This window comes from Myzus persicae, unplaced genomic scaffold, assembly GCF_001856785.1.
Source record: "Myzus persicae strain clone G006 unplaced genomic scaffold, MPER_G0061.0, whole genome shotgun sequence".
Taxonomy (NCBI): Eukaryota; Metazoa; Arthropoda; class Insecta; order Hemiptera; family Aphididae; genus Myzus; species Myzus persicae.
In genome coordinates, this window is record NW_019103412.1 from 64,355 (window position 1) to 90,374 (window position 26,020).

Genomic DNA, 26,020 nt, shown 5'->3' on the forward strand with positions numbered 1-26,020 from the left:
ATAAAAATAAATAGTTGTGCCTATATTGTATAATATATAGTTATTTTGTATGTTTTATTTGTACCGCTCACAAAAAAAAATTTGCCTAAACTCTAATTTAAGGGAGTAAATGAGATTTTAGTAAATTTACAAGGGGGAGTCTGATGAAAAAGGTTGGGAATCACTGACCTAAAGCATCTTATGCTAACTGTGCTCGATCAGCGTTAATTTAATTTTTAATTTTCCTAACACGTTTCCACATTGTAGAATGTTTTTGACCCACTAGTTTGGAAAACCTATTATTCCACGCACTTATTGGTTCCGTGTCAGCAAGGCCGTATCTGGGGGGGGTTTTGGGGGTTCAAACCCCCCCCGAAATTGTTCGCGTTATTTTATGTCGTAATAAAATAACTATTTCAGTCTAGAATAATCGATAAACATTGATACGTGCATATACGAATGACAGCTATGGACTATGGTCTACGTTATAAACTTAAAAATAACAATTTGTACCAGATAAATTCACTTCGGGTATATCAGCCGGATTTCTTGATAATATTATAGGTACAAACTGCATAGGTATATATATGTATAATACATTACCAACAGAATGTGTAATCGACAAAGAACTATTTCTTAGTATTTTAGTAATCTTATCTTAATAGTCTTTGATGATAGTTAAAACTTTTTCACGGGCAATATTCATTTCCAATATTTAGTTGACATTTGGTTTACGTTCTGTCGTTTTATTGTGCTACGATTTACGAAGTGTTTAATTTATTTATTTGAAAATTTATGTGAATTTCATTAATAAATACTATTTATAATTCTACAATATTATGAATTTTTAACCATATTTAATTACCTACACAATATTATAATACAATTAGAACACACATTTTTGGATTAAAACCCCCCCCGAAATTAATTTCCAGTTACGGCCTTGCGTGTCAGTCATTATGAGGGTGGTCTTATTTATATCCCACACAGCTGGTGGGAAAATTGGTTGCAGTTTTCGAAACGTAATGTTAATTTCATCTTTTCCAATTCTTCGATACTTGCTATTTACACAGTATGCGTCAAATTAATCTAACAAATCCATAAGATTATCAGGTAAACTGTTTTTCAAATACGTCATACCATTTTCTACGAAAAGATTTTCTACCATCATCGACTAATGGGAGGATAGCAAGTGTTGTAATTATTCCACATTGTTTTCGAAACTCTTCATCCTTATGGTATTTCGAAGCAAAGCCCAATTCTTGTATTTTCCTGAACGTCGATTGACATAAGTGATAGAAGCAGCCTTTTATATCAATATAGACACCAATTACTTCTTTAACTGCTTCAATAACTGCGCTTTCAAAATCAAGATGTAACAATTTGGGCTTGGGAAATACATTTCTATGTATAATGCGTAATGTGAATATAGATATAAAATGTACATGTGATAAAATATTGTACAATGAAATATATATATGTACGGCTCTAAATGTCACAATAACCTTTTTGTGTATCCAAGTATCTTTGAGTTGCACCTTTTTTTAAATTATTTTTTTATAATTAATTATTATTAATTATTATATATAATAATAACTAATAATAATAATATTATTATTATTATTATTTAAATAAGTACTAAATAAGTTGCTTTGAGGATTTTTTTTCCGATTACCACATGCATACCTACATTTTTACATAAATAATAAGTACGTTATGTTTCTTTTTTTTGTCAAACTCTCAATAATCCGACAAACCAACCCTGGTCCCTTATAGAAGTCGGACTATAGCGACTAGTCTTACTGTATTATGAAAGTATACTGACACATAATATTATAATAATATAATTTATACATGAAACTTTTATTTTTATTTAAAAACTAAATCATAGAAAACGCAAATGCTCAATTCCTTCATAATGTCGCTGCACCGTGCAGCAGGACACGGCCCTCTAGCTATTATCACTTGATAAAAATGCTCTGGTGCATTTACCGCACTGTCGGAGGTCGAAATCGGCTGCCCTATATACCCATATATACGTATGTTCGTGTATACTGACCTGGGCGTCGGAGTTTAACCTTTTGACTTTTGTCCGACGCCTTTTAATACGGTTGAAAGGCGCCGCCGCCGCGGCCGTTGACGACATCGTTGACGTGTGTGTGTGTGTGAAATCGAAAGTAGTATAGGTATAATATTATTATGTTGTAATATTCGTTACTCGTGCACAATACGCATACAGTTTAAACAATTAAATGCATTATTCGAGCAGTAAGATCGGTGAAATGATTAACGATTTAAATAACTGTATAACAAAAGAATAGCTGAATATCCGCTGTAGTGCTATTGTGTAAACACCTGCAGATATAGCGGTTCGCCTTTACCTGCACCCCGCCCTGCTGTTGCGAAGGTGTTTTACCGATCACTCTTACTTGGTCGTATCACCTAGTTCCCATGACGACATTTGCGCAACGAATCAAAGTGTTAATATTGTACGGCCATACAGGTAATACAAAATTATACGTACCAACACTTCACTGTAGGAAAGCCACTTGAAAGGTTATTATCTTATAATACGAGTGTATTATTAAAATATATAGGCACTTATCATACCAGTGGAAAGGAATTTTCATTGGTTGGGGTGGGAATGATATATATATATTCATTGTTTCAATAAGATAAATCGCATGATAGTGCCACATAATATAAATTTAAAAAAAGTCATGGGGAAATCCATTCTACATATTAACCCACCCCTCCGTTACCCTAGGTATTTGGACTTTTCTCCACTGGACTAAGACATTTACTCCCTGAATCAATATATATATTTTATACACATAATAATAGATTGGAAAATAGGTTCTTTGGTTTTACCCAAAATATATGATCATCTATCGACTATCATCATTCTCGTTATGGATGCACTATCCAATTTAATGGCAAATGATTGATAAACCAAAGTTATGTATACGTATTATTGAATTATATTTATTTATTAATTTAACAATTTGTATAATTTTCAAATGAACAATCTTGTAAACAGTGCCTACATTTATTTATTTATATTTATAATTTATACATGGTTCAATATTTTTAATATTTTTATATTACCTACTATATTAGTGAATTTTGTACGGGCAATAGTGTTATTATAATAACGTGTTATGAAACTATACTAATACTTTTATATTTATTTAATTTTGTTATCAATTTAATCATTTGTACATTTTTTTGATTTGTTTTGCATATTATTGCTTAATATTTTTGCTTTTAATTTTTTGTACAGCGGAGGATTGTTCCGAATTTCATTTGCGGGGAGGAGTGAGCGTCCTAGATTTGTTACCCTGTATGTACATTGTACACCCACGATCTATACCTAAACTTTCTGCATCACTATATATGCCAACCGGGTGTAATATTAATAAGACATTATTATTTATAATCATTAGATTATTTTGATTTAAATACAAATAAATAAATAACAATATTTTTTTATAATATTTTTTTTTCCATCAATATGTTTCAAACTTTTAAAAAAGTTTACAGACATCTGATATTTCAAATTAAATTATAATAACTATTATCAATATTTTGTAAGTATCTTTTTTGATTTAATTTATTTAAAACAACGCATTGTAACTCGTAATTATTTTTCATATACCTACGTCTAATTTCTTTTGCGATTTCGTCAGAGTTTAATATGCCTTTATAAACATCACCCTTTACTCGTGCATTTACCCAATAAAAAAGAAAATACATAATCTTCACACATAACATTATAACAATAATAATCATAATAAATATTTAATACTTATAATTACATATTTTTAATTATTTCAGCTTCAACTAAAAGTTCAATAGCTTATTAGTTATTAGTAATAACTTATTACATTAGGATTTCTGTATAAACTGTGTTTACATATTTATATTAATTTGTAATTTTTTTTTTTATTAAGTAATTATATTTGATTGTTTTACATCACTGTTTTCAAGATTATCTGATTATTTTAGACAGATTTTCTGAAAGGTAGAGTTTTCTGGCCCTTGCCTCTGTGCAACTTGAACATTAGACAACATTGTATTTGATTGTACTTTGTAAAAATGCTGCATGAATGTATAATAGGCAGTTTTCGGAGTGGGGGGATAGGGTGGGATGGCACCCCTCCACTTTTTATAATTCACATTTTCCATTCCTCCACTTATTTTGTCAAAAATAATGCAAACCCCTTAAAATTGTATACAAATACTATATTGATAAACATACTACATAGCCAAGGTATACATACATTTGTTTTATAATACTAGGAGTTTAAGGCAATATTTTTTATTTTGCATAGTTTTCATATTTAGCTCTTTTTTAAATAAAAGTGTGGGGGATGAGGTGACCGAGTGGTCTGACTCTTCCGCTGCGACGCAGCCGGTCGCGGTTCGATCCTCGGCCACCGGGCGGCATTTTTCTCCGGACAAGTCGCGGTGACCGGAGAGCAAGTGCTGCCATCCCCCACCCCCGGGGCATGGCAGAAACCTACGGGTGCCCCATTCGAAATTCTGCCAAAACAAACACACACGTGTTCCCCCTACCGTTCCAAAAACCTACAAACCATCAATACAAAAACCTACAGTATCTACTAATAGCTAATGGCCACAGTTGCCGGGCTCAGGATCAATTAAAAAAAAAAAAAAAAAAAAAAGTGTATATTTTATTATATTTGTATTTGAAGTGCATTTCTCACATATTATTTATGCCTACAATATTTATGAATTTATTTTGATTTATTTTTGAATTTTTTCACATTAATGAATATAACTTTTTTGATAAATTTTACAAAAGTAAATAAATTTAATATATTAAATATGTGTTTAAAAACAGTTTATCTTTTCCTTTTTTTTATACCTTCTGTGAAATATTATAGTTATTATATTATATTATACTATTATTTCATATTGATTGTATTTATAAGTTGCATGTACATTGTACATAAATACATTGAGCATAATATATTAATATATCAATATTATATTTCATACTTGTAATTATATTCAAAATAAATTTAAATTTAGGTACTTCTATAGTTATATTCCCAAAATGAAAATTAGACAACAAACTAAATATAAAAAATATATACTATAAATAAAATTGTATTATAAAAAAAGGTATAAGGAATTTAACTTACCCCCCCCCCCCTTCTTCACAATTAAAGATTTAGTATTGGCCATCAGGTGTCCATTAAGTGGTGGATCTAAATTTCATAAATAGGATAGGATTTACAGATTTCTATGCAAATTAATTATTTATGTAAGAACTAAATAATAGATATATAATTCAATTGTGTTGTCGTGCATGCCATAATGCTTTAATACCGATAATTTCATTAGGAAATACATTTATTTTTTTCAGTGAATTATTACACAGAAAATCGGTTCTATACAAACAATTGATAGATAGGTTATGTAAATAAATATTAAAATATATTTTTTATATAGGTTTTTAACTTAAACTTTGTTAATGGCTGTTGATACTGTGCAACGTAAAGACATTTTGAATTAATTTACAGATATTAGGAAATGTGTTTTTATTAAAAGTGTATCAATTGTGGTTTTTGGGACTGAATTAAGTCATTAATTTATATAGGTATAAGTTTAGTTCTAAAAATTGTCCAAGTATAATAAATACTAGATCCAATATTAACTACATCTATTTTATATTTTTGTGTTTTTAAGTAATATTATATTATCCGTACTCCGTAGATTAGACATTTTAATTTGCTGAGAAACTTTTTGTATACATTTTAAATTAGTTACTTACTTACTCAAATATTTTCAAACAAATTATGCTCTAAATAATTTACCATAAATAAAGAATAAATTTGTAAATGAGAATTTTACATTGCCGACCGTCGCAAGGCTCCTCTTATGATGGAAGTACTTACATCACAAGAATCATAGCAAAGTATGGTCTTTAAATAAGGTATATTTAAAAATTCCATAAATCATATTTTGAAGAAATTAATTATTAAAGTAATAATGGCTGTAAACATGGTTGGTGAATCATATTAAAATAAATTTTTGTTATTTAATATTCATTTCTATAAACAATAATCGTGTATTCATGTTGCTAATATATCACGATACAGCAACAGCGTATTGCCATATTACAAAAATAACGACTAAATTATATTTATATATAATAAATTAGACTGGTGAGCATAACAGATTTCACTATATACACACTCAAGCACTCACACTACATTTTATTGAATTTTGAAAGGATATAAACGGCAGTTGCTTTCCATCTAAAATGGTGTAACCCGGCTCTATTAACAATGGTCATCCAATTGTTTATAATTCAATGTAATAACTCAATTTAGTCGCTCAAAATTACATATTCTATAAAATAACTGTTTAACTTCCAAAATATAGGGATGTATATATTAGTTTCAAATCTATTTATCTGTTAAAAAATATCCTTAGGTTGGTATCTAAATAAGGTTTTATGTGGGTTGAATTTGATTTGCCCATATAAGTACTTATAAAACTATCACTAATATTGACCCATATCTAAACAAAATAGTACTCATCTAAACAATAAATACAGATCAATTATCAGAATATATTTTGTGTTATAATTAATATTTGTTTACTTACAATGTTATTAATAAAATAGGCCAATGTATATGTGCAAAAAAAAATATATATTATTTATAATTTATTTAAATAATCTTTTGACATCCTCTCTGCCTTGTAAATTGTTTCCTGATGAAAAAGGGTTTTAACGTCTTAAAGTTGTAACGTAGGTAAATATTATTTTTGTTTAGTGTAAAAAACATTGCTAAGAATAAAGTATAGGAAGACAAAATGCGGCATCCGAGACTTAATTCGGGGACCGAATAGCGGCCCCTGGCGGAGACCACCACTCATCATCGACAGTGGCGCCACCAGTAGTAGAGACCATCACCCTATTATCATTTGTCACTCAATGCCGTGAAATTCATTCATTTTTTAGTAACTTCAATATTACAATGTGCGATGAGACATCACTCATCGAGACAAGACATGCGTGTAATATAAAATATCTACTGAGATACCAAAATGGATAACTTGTTATCCGACCCTGTTTATTTTTTACGGATGGATTTGTGTTTTTACTTTTTATTTTTTAATGTATATTTAAACCTACCAATTGACTATTACCGGTTCACTATAGTCAATTTATAGTTTTAAGTTAATTCAATGATAATGATATTACAATAATATAATAAGTTCAGTTCACGAATAGAATTGGTTAGTTATATCAAACCAACATTTTTTTTGTAGATCAAATATTGAAAAATTAAACATTTCCCTCAAGAATAGTTTTTAGAAAACATATCCGTCTGTGTTCCCTACTTTATTTACAGGACGGGTGTCGAGACACGACTAGACACGGTAATTGGTTTGATGAAAAGTGGTAATAAAAGTATCGTGTTAGAGGAAAACAATGAAAAACACGACATTAGCAATGAATTTCATTGGAAAAAAAGATATAAAGGTACAATATAATAATAATACATTTTATAAATCGGTATTGATGATTGAGTCAAACCATGTAACTACTTAATATATAGCTTAATCAATAATTTATTATTATGCGGTTATTGACGGTGTAACGATGTAGTTTGCACATATTTGTAAAAATAAAAACAATTTTATTGTCACGCCTGCACCGAAAGTAATGTTCGATGACAATCGGAGAGTTGAGAAATAACCTTTTCTGACCTATGGTGGACAGTAAAGGCTTTTAGTTTTTACAGACCCAGTGGGCTTAGGCACGTTACTGTCCAAAATCAGTATGATATGTTACATGAACGTGTCGATAATATAACTACATCAAATAGTAGCTGGTAGGTTAGTCACTCTCGTATAACATTTACTGTTCGATGAAACAATTGGGTTACGTGCCTACATACCTACAGCGGTATGCGTAGGGTTATTAGTATAATTTATACTAATCAACTGCTCGTTTGAAATATGATACTTATTTACTATTCTTGTATTCTTATATTCTTTATACTTACATTGAAATGCTCAAAAATATCTGAGTTGAACTATGAATTAAATCTGTATTTATGTAATTTTTAAACATATAAATTCTCAAAAAATCGAAAAAACTTAAAAAATAGTTCAGTAGTGCAGCTTACAGTAATCTCCATTTCTAGGTAGATGTACCACTTTACTTATCAGATGCTGTTCGGCCGTTACGAGGACGTACCTACTTTTCGTATAATATATTGACCATAGGTACCTATATAATGTATCATCAGATCAATATGTCAAATGCCGCAGCAATGAAGAATTCGACTCATGACAAGATCCAGTCTTCGACCGAAAGCATGCTCCAGGTTTTCGTCGATCTTCGGACAAATCGTCCAAACGCGTTGTTCAACCATGATCTTGAGAGTTTGCCGCTGTAAAAACGATTTATATCAATGCCTAATATGGCATCGCAGTCAACTTCAGCAGGCGAGGCACCGCAGATCGAGTATCCGTCCAAAACTGAATTTATGCTCCAGGTTTTTGACGATTGTCCAGTTGGACCGTGATCTAGCGAGTTTGTCTCTGCACTGACGATGTAAATCGATGCCTAATATTTCGGTCAAGACGTATTCTTCAAGCGATACACTTGTAGAGATAGGGTTTGGTCGTCTGCCATATCCGCGGAATTGAATGTTTTGACGTCTACCGACTCGTCTTTCTCGACAGAAATGACACATGTCAGTATGTCACCGTAAAGTTAGCAAAATCAAGATGCTGTCATCCGTCTCGTCGTCTTTTCAACCGGTTCTGCGCATAGTGGTAACGATAGCAGCACAGTTTGATGACGTCGAGTCTAAAAAAGGCTCGACAAAACCACCGAACCACGAGACAGTTAGTTTCCAGGACACGGTAACCCCAGAAGGACGTGGAGATGTGAGAACGCGCCTAACTGTAACTGCGGTCAGTCCTAGACGCAGCTCACTGTGGAGCAGGACGAAAAAGTTTGTCCGTCGAATGTTTTGTTGGGGTGCTATTGACATAGACCGTAATTGAAAGTTCACCGAATTTGACCCACTCTCTTCCCACTGTATCTGTTCGCTCTGCACTTTTTTTTCCCGGAAAGGCGCTTGTTGTGTTTGTCGGACAATCCATTTGACATCATTTACATCGGCCATTGTGCGCGCGCGTTCGTCCCAAGATCGCTCCACACTTAAGTGACCGGGTAGATGCTTGTTGTGCTCCACCTGTTAGAACAGGCTTTCTCACACTTCGTATACTGTGCCGAGGTCAAATGTCCACACTTGGCCGAGCACACGTGCCACTAGAATCATTTGTTGGACATTAATGTTGAGCTGTTCTAACCCCGAACCAAAGGGGATAATTTGGAGGACGAGTTTAGGTAAAAAATTATAACTGTAGTAAATAATAAGATGGCTAGACACGGTCATAAGCCTATGTAAAATTAGATAAAAAATGTTTTTATTATGTTATTTAATTGGTTTTTATTTGATAGGTATTATATTAGGTAACGGGTCACTTCCCCGTCTCCATTTCACCGTCGAACATTTCCCCGTAAACACTTCCCCGTAAGACATTTTCCCGTCTAATACGTTTTACCGTGCGACATTTCCCCGTCCCCGTAATTTGTAAAATATTGGCACATAAAATATTTTGTAAAATGTAAATGTTGTTTAATAATAATAATAAAAAATATATAAATAATAATATTAATAATAAAAAAAATTTTGAGCAATAATTATAATAAAAATGAATACCTTATATTTGTAAATTATGAGCAATTCCAATTAAATATTCATTGAGATTACGTTCATGGTAAGAATTTACAATTTTTTTAATCCGTGTAGTTGTCTTCGTATATTTTTTCTTTTTAGCTACCTGTTCTTGCCCTGCTATTAATTGATTGATTTTTATTTCCGTTGACCCTTGTTCTTTTTTTATTGTGTCTATTAAACGCCATATTGTTGGATGAGATGCACCTAACAATGACGAAAATGCTCTGTGCCAACCTTCGACGGAGTTGTTTGTTTTTGGCAAATCTGCAAGTGTTGCGTCGTATTGATTCCATAGTGCTAAACTAAATGTAGGTGGGCGTCGAGTTCTACGTCTATTTGGTCTGCCGATCCATGTATCTTCAAAGTAGTCTGTCAATGGAAACAATAGTTCTTCATTTTCTACAAAAAAACGTTGGGACATTAATTCGTCAAATTTTTCTTCGACGTCAGGTATCGGTACAAATGCTAAAGCCATTAGCTGTTTTACATTTAAGGCAAAGTCAGCATTTGAAATATATTTTTCTCATATTTCAGGGATACACTGTATTTTTCTCCATATACATTGTCCAAAATGAAAAAAGCAGCCTCTTATTCGGGTGTCCTTGAAAACGTCTGTAATTGCACCTAAAAGCGCTTGTTCAAAATCAACCATAACACTTGCTGGCCGTAAATTTTTTTCCAAATTTAGAAGTTCATTAATAATCTTAGTATAACTACCACGTGTTTTATTTGGCACAAGTGCAAACACTAACGGTAATACTGTGTCGTATTTTATTGCATGGATTGTAAGAAGCTGAGTAAAGAGTTGTGGGGATGACTTAAATGTACCATCAATAAACCAATGATATTGGTCAGATAATATTTTTAAATTTTCTTCAGTTGAAAACAATAATATTCGATTAACATCATCAGAACCACTATCATAGAGGAGGAAGGGTTTATTGTTTAATGTCAATGTATACGGTTCAATAATAGTTATTTCTGATAACGTTGACGGATTTACGGGAGGTGCATTTTCACAACGCCTTAGTCTTTGGACCGTTTTCTTCATTGTGGCTACTGAAGGTAAAGCGCCAGAAATTGCTTGAGATGAGATAGTAGATATAGTATTAGTAACTATTTGATGAGGAGTTGAACTTACTTGACTGGATGCTGTCTTTTTCAACTCGTTAATAATAGTTTTAGTACTAATTTCTATTATGTTGGGTGTGTGGTTGTGAGTGTTTTTATGCAGAATAACTTCATCATTTACTGTATGTGCCCGTCCACGACACTTGTACATATTATATTTGATGCATTTCCAATATGTTTTTTCATTTTTCGTATAGTCCTTTTCAAAAATATATTCCGCATGTACTAATAAATTTTTTCCTTTGGTACTTTTTACGTAAGTCATTTTAAAATAGTAAAAAAAAAAAAATAGGTTTACTGAAAAAATCTAATGTACCTATTACGAACGTGACGGCGTATAACGAAAATAATATAACGACGCGACAGTTATCGAAACACTGTTAAACTATTTCAATTTGTTAGTTTTACTAATGCATACCGATTACCGGATCCGTTTAAGGATAACGTATATCGTACATCGATAACGTACCAATATCTTTATAGGTAATTTATATTTGATAAAACCTATAAGAATAAATATATATCTAAGTTAATTTGTCCGTACAAGGTGCAATATAAGCTATATAAACATTTATACTATCTTTATTTGTTATATCTTATATATATCCTTCTTTTGACGGAGAAATGTCCAACGGGGAAAATCGCTGGACGAGGAAATATCGGACGGGGAAACGGTAACGGGGAAATGTCTAACGGGGAAATGTATTACGGGGATCTGTCCATGAATCATTATATTATTATTAACAAACGTATCAGCGCGCTGGAGTAAAATTAATTTATACTTATGGAAATAGAGTCCATATAGAACAGGCAATGTTTTTTTCCATATAATTGTAAAAAAAAAATGCTGTACATATTATATGTACCTAATAGGTTTTATACATTATAATATTATTGAATGAACCAAGTAGTTATGGAAGGTAATATAATATACTATGCCTTTTATATTATAAAAAATACTAAAGCCAAAAAGTTACGTTTTTTGTTATCCTGTTGTAAGTCATAAAAATATTATTCGTAAATGATTGAAACTTTTCATCATTATATAAGTTAATTGTTATTTACAAATTTACAATAAGCAATGCAATTTTAAAAATATTTAAATTAATTTTAAGTTATTTATGCTATCTTACGACATTAAGACATCAAATATATAACGGTAGGTATAATAAACTAAGCCTATTATATTATTATAGAAAACACTTAATGACATTGAGCCTCTATAATCTAAATTATAATTTATTATACTATTATTATATAATTTAATCTATTTCAGTTTAGAAAAAAATCCCTAACGATTCTTTGCGAATACAGTCTGCCAGCATATATAACAAAGTATATTTTTTATTTTATAACAATGTACTATGGCCAGTGGATTCGGAACGGAACTGTATAGATAGATCTACCAAAATACTATTGTATAATTGTATATTTTGCATTTATTGTACATGTATGGCATATGTGTTTACTGTTCATCCTGTGTTTATCCTGTATTATTGACATTATTGATCAAGCTAATTACCCCGCAGTGTTGTAAATATTTGTAAGATATTTTACCCATTTGCTGCAGTTAAGTGAATAATAATTTTGTTCCATGTATATTGTATATTGTAGATAAAATAAAAATTATATACTTAATCACAAATCACTTGTTAGTTCAATCGACTGCAGATATATATAATAAATTAATCAAAATACGGTGATTCTATAATAATGTAATTAACAAAAATACTGCAGATCCCCAGTATATATTGAAAATGTGACCTCAGTATTTTAACAAATTTTGAAAAACTTTAGAATGCAAACAAGTAATTGTGTAAAAACCTTAGTTATAAAGTTCAATATTTTAGCTACAAAATAATCGCCAACGTTTGCTATTTTGACATATGTTATTAAATCTATCATAATATTATAATATACAAACTGCATTATTTTAGGCAAAAATATAATACTTTATGATTTTAAATTATTTGTATACAATTTATATTTTGATTTAAGAGTGATTAAGAGTGTCTATAATCCTGTAATCCTGAACATAATTACTTTAGCTTAGTTTTTATTTATAAAATGGGTAGAACAATCACTAGATTATGTATAAATCATGATTCTGTTTAAAACTGTCTCTCTCCCAATACAAGCTGAGCTAAAAGAAATTGTTGTACCTAACTAAATAGAGTTATAACTTTATAAGTATGTATTTTTGTGCTACAAATGAAGTCTCAATATTATAAACGATATTTATTATCAGTTAAATAGTCAACGTATAATCGAATATTTCAATATTTGTTACTTGAATACTCAATAACCGAATGCACAGAAACTCATTTTGGTGCAAATTACGAACTTTCAAATAGATATCTAAAAGCAAATCAAATTTTAAATGTATTCAGTTACAAAAATTATGATATATAATAACTACCAATGCCAAGGTAATTTTACCTTTGTAAAAATTGCATACATCTATAGCTCTAAACTTATATTTTTCGGTAATTCGGTTTCAATATTTCTACTTTGGTGTATCTTTATTATGAGCATAGCATAAAGATAAGGTAAAAATAAGAAAATTGTCTTTATTGCTAAACGAATCAACAGTGAGCTAATGGTCCTTTAAACATGATTTAGTGGCCCATAATTGATCCACTAAATTTTATCGAACCATTTCAATAATAAGTTCATTTTGATTATTTACATTTGTGATATTTTGTAAGTATAATTTATCGGTATCTTTAATTCTTTCCAGCCATAAACACGATTGTAAATTAATTTTATTAAGTTTATATTGCATACTTTCACATACTTTGTGTTATGTAATTTTTTGGGCGTATTTCCCTATTCTGTATAAATGCATGCATATTTTAATTATTTCCTGTTTTTAATGTATTAAATGTATAGCCTTGGTTTTAAGTATTTAAAGTTTAGATGAGCAGAATAACAAATTTGCTGTTTTCCGGCATAGGTAGCTCATTCTAGCTATCTTCATATCTGTAGGCTGTGGCACTCCAAAAAATTAAAACAGTAAAAATGTGTACAATAATTAAGTATAGGTACGCCATAATATATTAACTTCAATGTTTTTTTTTTCGTAATTACTTCAAATGAATATGTAAAAAATGTTTTCAATGATACTAACACTTTTAGGAACAACGAGTTTTACCCTGCGTTTATAATAAATATAATACTCTCCTAACAGTCACCCTTTTTACAGGCGGTTTGGCCTGTATATGTTATGTATTATTATTAAAATCATATTTACGACAGTCATATTGTAGACATATACACACGTGCAGTACACGACAACATAATAAGATCATAACATGCAGACGTGTGCACACAACAATGTACCGACCACCAAGTAAATAATAATATTGTATCGGTTACGAGCATATAACAGCGTAATCAGTTTTACGAATGGTAGTAATATTATGACGTATAATAGGTATATCAACTACAATATTTAAATCGTATTTTTATGCCGAAGAACCACAATTTTAGGTACCTACCTACCACAGTGACGATGGAACATCTACATGTATAATGAATACATCTCAATACACAATACGCGATTACTGCATCCTATATATTATAGCACTGAAGATTTTCGACGACTTACTTGATCTTGTTCTGCGCTTTCGGCCATGGTAATGTTTTACTCCTCGTTCTGTAGAATTCACTTGTTCACACAATATTCACGCACTTGTGTAATAATATGTTATCATATTATTGTTATTATTATTATATCGACGATGATATTATTAACTATCCGCATAATTTGCAAAAATCGTAACGCATAACGCGTACGCAAAATTTGACGCACTACACCGGTTGCCACTAAGGACTTACGAGCGAGTATAACTTGCACGTGTTATAGGTATGAATGGGTTTTTTTCAGATTTTTTTTCACACAGTTACCGCGTCAAAGTCCCTTAGTGCCGCGCGGGTTAACCATCGTCGTCGTCGCATTACTGCGCTATTATATTATACTATTATGCAATCTAAACGCCTACCCTCCGCCCCCGTATACCGTTAATGCGTCTGTACAGTATTATTGCGTACACGGAAAAAAGAAAAAGAGTTAAAAGAGGGGAAAAAACGACCGAAAACTCCCGAAAACTACCGTTAAAAATATATTCATGTCTTATTATTATTATCATCATTATTATTATTATTGTTATTATTATATTGTTCGTTCCGTTTGCGAATCGCGTGTAAGCAACTTCGCGGGAAACTATATTATATATATATACGCACAATGATATATACCCCTGCACGCTCGTTCACTCGTAACCTTTTCAAATGTCATAAAAGTACGAGTATTTTTGAATTACCTATTTGTCGTCGTCGTTGTTGTTATTGTTGTCGTTGTGTATGAGACGTCGCATAATATTGTAATCGGTTGCAAAAATGAAAATGAACGGACCAAAAATGTTAAAGTTAATAATCGTGCATACTTATACACGTGACAATTTATAAAACATAATTATTAATATTGTAAGAAGGGGGAAAGTAGGTAACCACTAACCACTCCGCTGTATACAGAGAGCTTTTGTAGGCCTGTTACTTTATAGCTGACACTGTTTCAGTAGGTACTCTCACTGTACCTCGCCATTGAGTAAGTCACTGCAGTGATTTATATAGTGTGCCTACCATAATAAAAAAAATTTATTTATTTTTTGCTTTATGGACCATTAAGGCTTTTTACAGTTTCAACTGCCACGGTAAATAGCAGTCTCGAAGCTTGCTGCTCCGTCTACCACTAGTATATCTGCATCGACTCTATCCCGCTATCGTTGCCGAAGTTATTTTGCCATTTGGGTTATTAATCAGTACTTTTTGAATTATGCTTCCATCAGCTAGCCATACACAACCCTCCTATTCCAGGCGCCTGGCTTTTAGGAAGCACTTAACATTTGGTTTATTATAAAGCGATTCCAGGTTGGTATTTTTTCTCCTTTCATAATCTCCAGTTAATTCTCACATACTATTCATAGATAAGTACATATTTCATGATAATTTTTAAATGCAGTATGGATATTATATTAACATTTTAATTTTCAATACATTTTTTATATGCTCAAACAATTATTTTTAAAAACGAAACAACAATAACAACAGATGACAAATATATAATATATATTACATACATATATAATAGTATATATACCAACTGTATGACCCGACTTGGCCCCGGAAATAGTGAACATATTTAAAGTATGGCGTGACATCGTGTACCTCAGTTTTAGTGACTTCTCTGTTCAGATATTAAGGTCTCGATATATTTTCAAACGTGATTAAAACTAGGTACTCACTAAACTTCCCCGATGTCTCTAGGATAATTTGTGAAATGCCCGTCAAAATAGGTCGAGTAGCTTTTGAGTCTGTAGGCAACAAACGTAACATAGAAAAATCATTTTCTAAATAAACTTTCATATTATTTGTTTGAAGATATAGGTTTTTTCTTTATCTAAAATAATATCTCAACACACTGCTATAAATTATAATACATATAGTGTTATAAACTACGAAGGTGCTGTCAAAATGCCAAGTCTTTAACTATACCTATCATGGTGTAGCTAGGCTCCTCGTAGCTATCAGTCAGTCAGGACATTTTCGATTGTAATATTTATATAAACTATTATTTAAAGACGATGTATTATAACGATTAAACGCCAGAATATCGTCGTAAGTTCATGATCTCGTGGTTAACGGGCCCAGGGCACGACACCGGTGTGTTTGTCAGGCTTGCGAGTTCACTGCGCACAGTATACACAATATATTGTTATGACGGATATTACGTTATTCTTTATAATGCATCAAACAACTCATATATTGTACCACTGCTTTGGTTTAAATTGAATACATGCATACGAATAACCGCATGGAATGTCGTCGTTATTAGTATTTCAAATATCTAATAAATTCTAAATGTTACGATCAATTGAATGTGAAAGCCAGAATTCCAAAAATCAGTTTTAACCAGATATAGGTACGACATTTGTACAGGGGCCCTGCAAATTAATTTCCTACTGTATTTTATACCCGACATATTATATTCTACAGTATTTAAATTCGTAGATGATGTACGAGACACGGCTAAAACTGGCTGTTACGTAATAAAAGCGATATAATGATACTATTTTAATGGCCGCATTATAATAGGAATATGAGTAGGGGAGTAGACCGATAATGCTAACAAATTGAAATCGGCCCCGTACCACGCAAGCCAGCTATCCACCAAAACTATCGACGTCATACACCACTCGACTACCCATTAAATGTATACAGAGTGAGAGTATAGAATCGTGATTCTACACTTTAGACTTTCTAGTCAAAGTGGCCATGCGACAAATGTTGGTCGTAGACGACGCCGGTGGTGGCGCGTAGTCAGGCTTCTGGGGAATTTCGACATGTAAGACTAATAATGGTGGCGGCCGTGTCTTCTGGCGTGTCGGGCACGGCAGCGGCGTCCAACTTGTCGTGCATTCAGGCAGCCTACACGTGGTACAAGATGGCAGCGTCCGACACGTGGTACAAGATGGCAGCGTCCGACACGTGGTACAAGGTGGCAGTGTCCGACACGTGGTACAAGGTGGCAGTGTCCGACACGTGGTACAAGGTGGCAACATCCGACACGTGGTACAAGGTGGCAACGTCCGACATGTCGTGCACAGTGGCAATGTAGTCCGGCATGTCGTGCATGGAGGCATAGTACGTCGGGGAGGACATTGCATTGGGCAGTTCGCCGACGGCGGTGGACGGCATCCCGGTACACGTGGAAAGCCGATGTGCGGTGGACGGTATTTGGGCACCTGTGAAACGTCGAGGTACTGTGAACGGTATCCGGTTACCTGTGAACCGATGACATGCTGATGAATGTATTCGGGTACCTGCGAACCGACATGTAAACAGTCACAAATCGGTGGCGGTGACGATCGAACATTTGAATCAGCCGCATGCAACACTCCACTCAAATGTTTCGTTAAATAGTTGGACTTCATCCGCGGATCAGGAGGGACGTGACTTAAAACCACGAGCCCGCCCAATGAATCCGAAAAGACGTAGAAACACAGATACAATATTGCTACCGAATACATCTTCACTCAAAACTCTAACTTAAGTCAAAACGAACAGTTCGGATGATCGGAAAATAATGCGTAAATAATGTTTACAATATTACACTGTTTACTTTATAATTTCACTTAAATACACGTTGACAACCGTTACCTACATAAAATACGTTTAGCCACCATTTTTTTTTTTTTAGTCAATGCTTATTACACTCATAAAACTATAAAAGATTTATTATATGTTTTTTATCCGACTTTGACCAAAACAAACTGTATAGCATATTAGTTATTATTATTGGCTACATTGTGGACTATATTCTTAGCACATAATATTTAATAACTATTAAATACTTATAATAGGCATAACGATAGAGTTTTTATTTCAACTCATCAAAATGTTTAAAAAATGTAACCAACAAATAATTTGCAAAAAAATTGGGGTTCTCATTTGAAAGACAAAAAATTGTATCACCACAAGGCACTCCTTAAGTGGTACAGAAAATATAAAGAATTTGAAAATATGGTCTTTGAGTTTATAATTTATAATTTAAAGATTCCAAAAATCTGGTTTTGAATAACCTTCATTATTAAACAAAGAGTTTGGGTGTCTTTGATGAATCAAGTTGTATAATAAATTGCCTACATCACTTAAATAGGCAATTATTTTATTTTGTATTTTTATCTTTTAATTTAAATAATCTTCCTTAAGTATTCGATGGATTTATATAAAATTAATGTGGTTAAAGCTAAAATGGCGCCAATTGAAACCGCCATATCGACCAGAAAATATTGATATCGATTCAAGCTCATGGACGCGGGCAATTTGTAATCTGCAACACCGTTTCGGATTAAGTATTCGATAGAATGCACTGCGGTATCCATCGCGGAGACTGGTAGGTCTAAGAAGATATTGGAAGCTGTATGGGCGTTCTCCTTATAACTGAAAGAAACCGTATCAATAATAATTATTATGTATTACAAGAATGTATAGATAATCACATAGCAAGGTGTAAAAACTGAATGGTTTAAAATAATTTCTTAAAAAATGTAGACTAAAAACGAAATACTGGTTTTGCTATATTTTATTGGGTATTAAACTCGGTAATTTTTTAAAATTAATTCGTGAAAATTATTTTTATAAATTATAAATAATATACACTATCATAATTAAAGTTTTTTGATTTATAATGACAAAACTTGCTTGAAAATCAGATACAAAATTATTAAAAAATATTCTTCTTACTAGAATTTAAAAACTAGTTTAGCGTAGAGGGTTTTCTTTTGAGTGTTTGAAGTTCAAAATTTGTCAAAATTGGATAATAAAATGAAACCTAATGATATTTTAGTTATTTTGTATAATAAATATTTTATAAAAAACATATAGTAATCGAAAGACTTTTCACCATTAGATACCCACTTATATTATTATTATTATATTTTATAAATATTATAATTTAAAAAATATTTAGATCAATTTTTAGTTATTTATACTACAGTCGTGTTAACTCCACTGTAAAGAATATCGGTATTGACTATTGACTTTTAAATTAATAACAGTAATATATGATTTAGTAATATTATAAAATTAATACAGTTTTTTATTACCTATACCTAATAATTAGGTATTTATAATAAAATATAAAACATCCTTAGACACAGACGCTGACCAACCCGTTTTCGTTCATAACGGTTTTATGTATGCAATTATTATTATGAGTGGTTATTTAATTTAAATTCAACACACCTATTATAGTGAGTAATGACCCACAGAATGATAAACCAGGAGGTTTACTCGTATTTTCGGAATACACTATATAGAAGAAAAGGTTTCACGGTTTAAAAAAAAACTATTTTGATATGTTTCTTATATAATGTTAGTACTTTCAAACATCAAAATTAAATCTAACTTTGAAACTAATTTCCAACTTTGTAAAGTATTCAAGCACTTGTCTTTAATAATATATATTATTATATTATGTTCATGTATACCTTCTAAATTGTTAATACTGTCTTACCTAGTATCGGACAAGATTTTTCCTATAGCATCGACGAGGACTTTTACGTTTAGGTTTTCCAGTAAGATTTCAATTCCGAAACTATTTTCGACGACGAACCTCATGTTGTAATACTGGTCGGTATAAAACGGGAATCCAATCAATGGCAAACCATAATGCAGTGCCTCCACGAGACTGTGATATCCTCCGTGAGTGATGAACAACTTACAGTTTCTATGGCCTTTGATCAGAAATAATATTTATAATATTGTACAATAGATACTCAAGACGTTATTTTCGGGGCAATTTAAAATGATTTATAAAAAAATATTATAAATAATACCGAATACCGAATAAATCAATGTATATAATGTAATATTATGTATGGAGCATGTACTAGGAGCAGTGTTTATTTTATGCTATTATTTTTGATGGCGCCATTTCCGTCGTATATTTAAAAATATTATGTAATTTGCATGGTACCAAATTCGATAAAAAACAGTATTTGACATTTAGGGGAACGCGTGGGTTCCCAATGCTACTAAAAGTAACATTCAATTTGTAGACATATATTTTGAAGTTATAACAACTATCAATTTTCTGTTATTACTTACATAATAACATCATAATATTATATATCATAACATTGACTATCGAAATCAGCATTTCATGTACTTCTATATAACTGTACCTATGTCGATTACCGATTATTAATAGTTGAATGTTTGAATTTAAACACTCACTCAAGATGTATTGTTGCGGAAACCATTTATCGATGTACACGTTGTCGGGCAGGTTAGCAATGGTCCCGTTTTCCCATTTCCACAACACGATTTGCTTGAGCTTCCTGAACGATTCGACAAATGACTGGACGTCGCGTTCTCCCAGATCCGACATCTTTATGTTCGATCCGAAACTGAAGTAGATCGCCCCGTGAGTTGCACCATCGAGAAGTGCTTTGAATTTCTGCCGAAGGTTTTAAATTTAGTTATAAATTATAATCAATAATCATCAATTAAAATTAGATAGCTATGTTGAATAATTTTAGTCATTTATCATACATTTTAAAGGGTTATATTTTAAGTATCTTCAACGGTATGGTACCTCCTACATAAAAATCATTAGCCAGTAGCCAGTTGTCACACTTGTAATAATTACAACAAGAGTTTTTACTATTTAAATTAAATAATATTTCAAACTTTTTTAAAAACTGAAGCATTTTATATATTTAAAGAGTGACATATTAATATTTATAGTAATTACTAATTATACTAATGTTGTAATAATGTACCTATAGTGTTTTAATAATTTTGTACATGAATTATTGTATGATATTATTGGGGTTGATTGTTTTATAACTAAAATAATTTATTTTATTCATATAAGATATTTAAAAAATTTTATTTCACATGGTATTTGAATAGACATTTTTTGAAAACAATTATATTTTATTGAGTATTATAACTGTCATACCTATTTCAACACACATTTTTAATTTAACATTCCTAATTATAATAATATTGTTGAGGCAACTTGTACGTAAACAAATTAAACTTCACACCGGCTTCGGTCTGCATCAGTCATTTATCAGTATTAAATCGGTTTCAATATTTTATTTTAAAGGTCAGTCCAAAGGATTGGGATTCAAAAATGTTTTGTTACTTAATGGCATACAATAATATAAAAAAACGGTTAGAAGGTCACGTGCTCACTCTGTCGATAGAGGCGGACGTCTGCGGTCGTATGTGCATGCCGGCCACTTGCACCACGTTCGGTGGGTACGGCCTGGCGTACGATACGGAGTGGTGGCCGTTGACCAACGTGAGCTGGACGGCTTGGCGGAGTGCGTCCAGCGGCGGGCAGTTCCGGTGTCCAGGGTACGTGTACAGATCGTCCAGCATCTGCTGATCCGTAGACTGGAACGCGATCTCGGACACGATCAGCTCAGCGGCAGCGATCGCCGAATTGTACAGCCGTTCGCCGAACGACATTGAGTCCGAGTACCGAAGCCAGAACGACGGCACGTATGCGGGATGGTCCGGCATGCCCAGCGATTGGCTGAGCGTCACCGAAGGTGCCATCGGACTCAGGCACACCACCGGAGCGGAATACCTGAGCAGAAAATCGTTGATATATGGGCAGGATGATTAAAAAATAACTCCAAATCTTAGAATATCATTTGTGCAGTGGCGTAAATTAAATTTTCTTATTCCATTATATACATAAGGTTATCGGAGTATAGGTGTGATAATGATGTATCTGGGACCTGCCTCCAGGGAGACCTTTTGAATGTGTTTCAAAATGTATTTTGGGTTACCGGAGTAGTGTAAACCAAATACATTAAGATTTTAAGTCAAAATTATATTAATTAACTGTAAAATTTTCATGAGGTGTGTATATTTCATTTTTATCATTCCAAAATGGGATTTTTTTATCCTTGGTGGTGGGAGGGGGGTTATCCCCCCAATTCGTAATTCACTGCATTCGTGTATATATTTAGAGAAACATGATGCGACTATTTTAAATTAGTGTTTCCCAACCGTTGGTCCTCAGACCGCCTGCAGTAGTCAATGGTATAGTCATTGGTGGTGCTCGGTACCATCGATTTTTTTTTTTAAATAACGAAAAACATTACGACTTATTGAGGAACCGTATTATTCTTGTTAATGAGCAAAAAAATAAGGTCTTTTTCGTAAAATTGAGGTAGTCCGCGACCTATAAATTATTGTCGAAATAGCCCGTGGTCATAAAAAGGTTGCGAAACACTGATTTAACTAAAACTGTAAAACATAATTATTGCTATTGTTACCTGTAACCTATCGCCAGGTAAATATCACTATACCAACATTCGGTCAAAACCAGATCGAAAGCGTTATGAGTATCGTTGAGAAACGCTCGAGTCTCGTTTAGCTCCAGAGTCCGAGTGACCATTTTCATCATACCCAGTCTGACGTTGATCATATTGTTCACTCGATACCTATGGCGAATTTCCATTGGACTGCGAGTTCTCTGGATTTTCACTGTGCCCAAGAAAAATAATAATTAATCATCAGGCATATCATATTTTATATCTGTTATTTATTTATTTATTTACGGAGACAAAAAAAGCTATTAGATTATTAAATCATAGTCTCGCTCGATTCAATTCCACTCAATATATATACACTCTAACCTATGATTCTGACAGTCCATCTGGTGGACCTTGGTAGAGACATCGAGAATTTAACAAAAAAATTACTCGTGATAAGGGTTTTGAACCCTCGACTCACACACGCCGGACTACCTGACGCGTAACTCTGAGCCACCAAGGTCTTATCATAATATTAATAATCTCTATACTCTCCCATTTTTTTCTCGTTAAATTTCTGATTTATTCCTGTGTTATATGTTTCCCTATAATACAATTCTAAAATAAAAATACCCTGAATAAACATTTTCATGAAAAATATTGTTCCTCAGCAATATTTTCCTATGGTTGTGTGCGTTCGCTTCCCACTTGGGTCAGAGTGGCAGCGTGTACGGTTGAGTACAGAACGCAGGTGCTAGGGCAGTATCAATTCTATACATAGATACACCACAACTTTATAAGCAACCTACCCACCCCGTGGAGAAATAATATTTCTGCAAATTTATACATGTTATATTATTAATGAAAACTGGACTTGGGAAAAACGAGGAATTGCATATAATATCTTATATCGATCCTTAATATCTAAATTACGCACCATCGGGAATGGGTACGTGTCGGTAGGTGGTCAGCACATCTCCCTTTGGATAAAAGGGGCTGACTACGGTCACTCGGTGACCACGATTTGCCAATTCCAGGAACAGTGGATTGAAACCAGAAAAATGACTGTAAATTGGCAACGGGAAGAATGCCAATATATCCGCAACCGCAGCGATCGGACGTACTACCCCGCTACCGGAGATTGTCAAAATCGTGATGATTATTGAAACCTGAGATGGACATTAAAAAAATTATAAGTAAAAACACACGATAGAAAATTATTACTAATTAAAAATTTTAATTTATGATATTTTTGATACATCATGTACGCCAAGTGAATATCTTAGATCGCTAAATTATATCAGTTATTTTATGTCCATAATAGAAAATAAATAAAATATTATTAATTATAATGTATAACATATCACGACGTCAAGTACGCCAAGTGAAGGATCGCTCATGCGTCTATGATACACACATACACAATGCACATGCACAAATGTACAATGCATATACACATTGCATTGTGTAAAGTTGGGACTTCATACCATAGTGCCAATAGATCTTACCAAAAAATTGTTCATCCAGAATTTGCAAGTTGACCCTACCGTTGTGGGGAGCTAAAGAACATTTGGTGGTAGCCCCTCCTCCTCCAAATTGGCCAAATATATTTCCAAGATAACAAAAATCCAAAAATTGTTATATGTTGTCAGAAAAAAAGATAATATAATTAGAATAAGCAATCATTCAGCCAAAAAAATAATGCCAAATGTTTGTCACACAATTGCCTGAAGATAGTCCAAGAAGGCAATAATAAATAATAATAATAATTTTGAGATCCATTACAAATGATAATAATATAATATTAAAACGAGCCAATAAAATATTATTCGATATAACAATATGCATATGTGTAACATCGTGAATTTTTTAGGTACCTTATATAAAATATGCACATGTGCACAACCTACTAGGAGTTATATGAAACGAATTTCAATTTACAACAGAACTTAATTCCTTCTGTAAAACAACAAAAAAATTCACGCGAGTGCACTATGTATTTCTTCACAATTTTATTATACTCATAATACTATAATAAATCAAACATATTATTATCAGACATTATTTCAGAAAAAAAAACGTATTTTTTCAAGTCATGGTTTTAATAGGAGTGTTATGTTTTATGAGTTAAATTTTTATTTTCAAAACTCTTATATTAGGCCCATCAGTTACATAATTCAACAGTAAGATTAAAATGAGGTAATATATAAAAGAAAATATGACATGTAATAACGGAGACGGAGAGTGAAGAAGTCCTGCAGTGAAGCCACTTTATCATTTAATATAAATTATAATATAATACTATAATAATGATTAGATACTAATAGTGATCTACCTTCTTATTTTAGATAAGCTGGTCTTGACACTTTTGTCTTTTTGGCTATCTCTTGGGATTGTTGCTGATGGTAATTGGGTGACAACTGATAAGATTGTAATAGTGAGTAAGTTTGTTAGTGGATAGTTTCTAATGGAGCTTTGCTAGTTTGGTGACAGCGGGTAATCGTTTGAAGTCTAAGTGAAGAGTATTATTAATAATTACTATGGTGTTATAATATTTTAATATGTGAGGTAAACGCAAGTCGTTTATTGATGTCGACTCCAAGGTAATACATTTTAATAATGCAATTATTATAATTAATGAATACAATATGGTCTATAATTATAACTGATACCTGATAAGTACATATTCAAATTATAATTCCTTCAAATAATTCGAAAATAACTTGCAATTTCTACTTTCTATTAAGTAATATCATAATATATTAAAATGTGACACTCATTGTTTTCGAAATCGCTTAAATAAATATTATTAATAAAGAAAAAAATAATTTGCACTTAAATATATGTATATAGGTACTACCTACATAATACCAGGCCCGTGCGCAAGGGGGGGTTTTGGGGGTTCAAACCCCCCCCCCCCCATGGCCGAAAAATCGTGTTTTTCATGTTTGATCTATTAACTATATGTCATATTTTCTAATCTTAATTGTAATAAATAATAATGCATAACATAATAGTACAATACTATAATAATATAATATAGTGTTGTCTTCACGTTTGCTGTTTATCGACTTTCGTAATCGTTGCCGTTATCGATAAAATATAATGACAATAAATGTATGAATATAAGTATAGAGCATACACGTCACACAATAATATTTTATTCGACCGCAATTAGTAGGACACGAGATTACACGATAACGGATTTCGGGTATTTTAAAAGTTGTTTATAATTATAGTTCATACAAAACGATTGTAAGC

General features: G+C 32.2%; 2 protein-coding genes across 2 annotated transcripts in view; both read right to left on the reverse strand.

Annotated features, from left to right (window-relative positions):
• Positions 1-14,850, reverse strand: part of LOC111034432 (dynein heavy chain 5, axonemal) — a 45,464-nt gene extending 30,614 nt beyond the window's left edge. The window contains exon 1 of the mRNA XM_022315681.1: positions 14,524-14,850. Within this exon, the coding sequence (XP_022171373.1) occupies positions 14,524-14,550 (27 nt within the window). The 5' untranslated portion in view covers positions 14,551-14,850. The remainder of the gene's footprint in view (positions 1-14,523) is intronic.
• A 3,775-nt stretch (positions 14,851-18,625) lies between these two features.
• LOC111034447 (UDP-glucuronosyltransferase 1-3-like) overlaps positions 18,626-26,020 on the reverse strand; it is an 8,363-nt gene continuing 968 nt past the window's right edge. Inside the window, exons 2-7 of the mRNA XM_022315703.1 lie at positions 23,697-23,928; positions 22,781-22,991; positions 21,684-22,083; positions 20,715-20,937; positions 19,993-20,212; positions 18,626-18,917 (exon numbers count right to left, since the gene is read on the reverse strand). Coding sequence (XP_022171395.1) covers positions 18,668-18,917; positions 19,993-20,212; positions 20,715-20,937; positions 21,684-22,083; positions 22,781-22,991; positions 23,697-23,928 — 1,536 coding nt within the window. The 3' untranslated portion in view covers positions 18,626-18,667. The remainder of the gene's footprint in view (positions 18,918-19,992; positions 20,213-20,714; positions 20,938-21,683; positions 22,084-22,780; positions 22,992-23,696; positions 23,929-26,020) is intronic.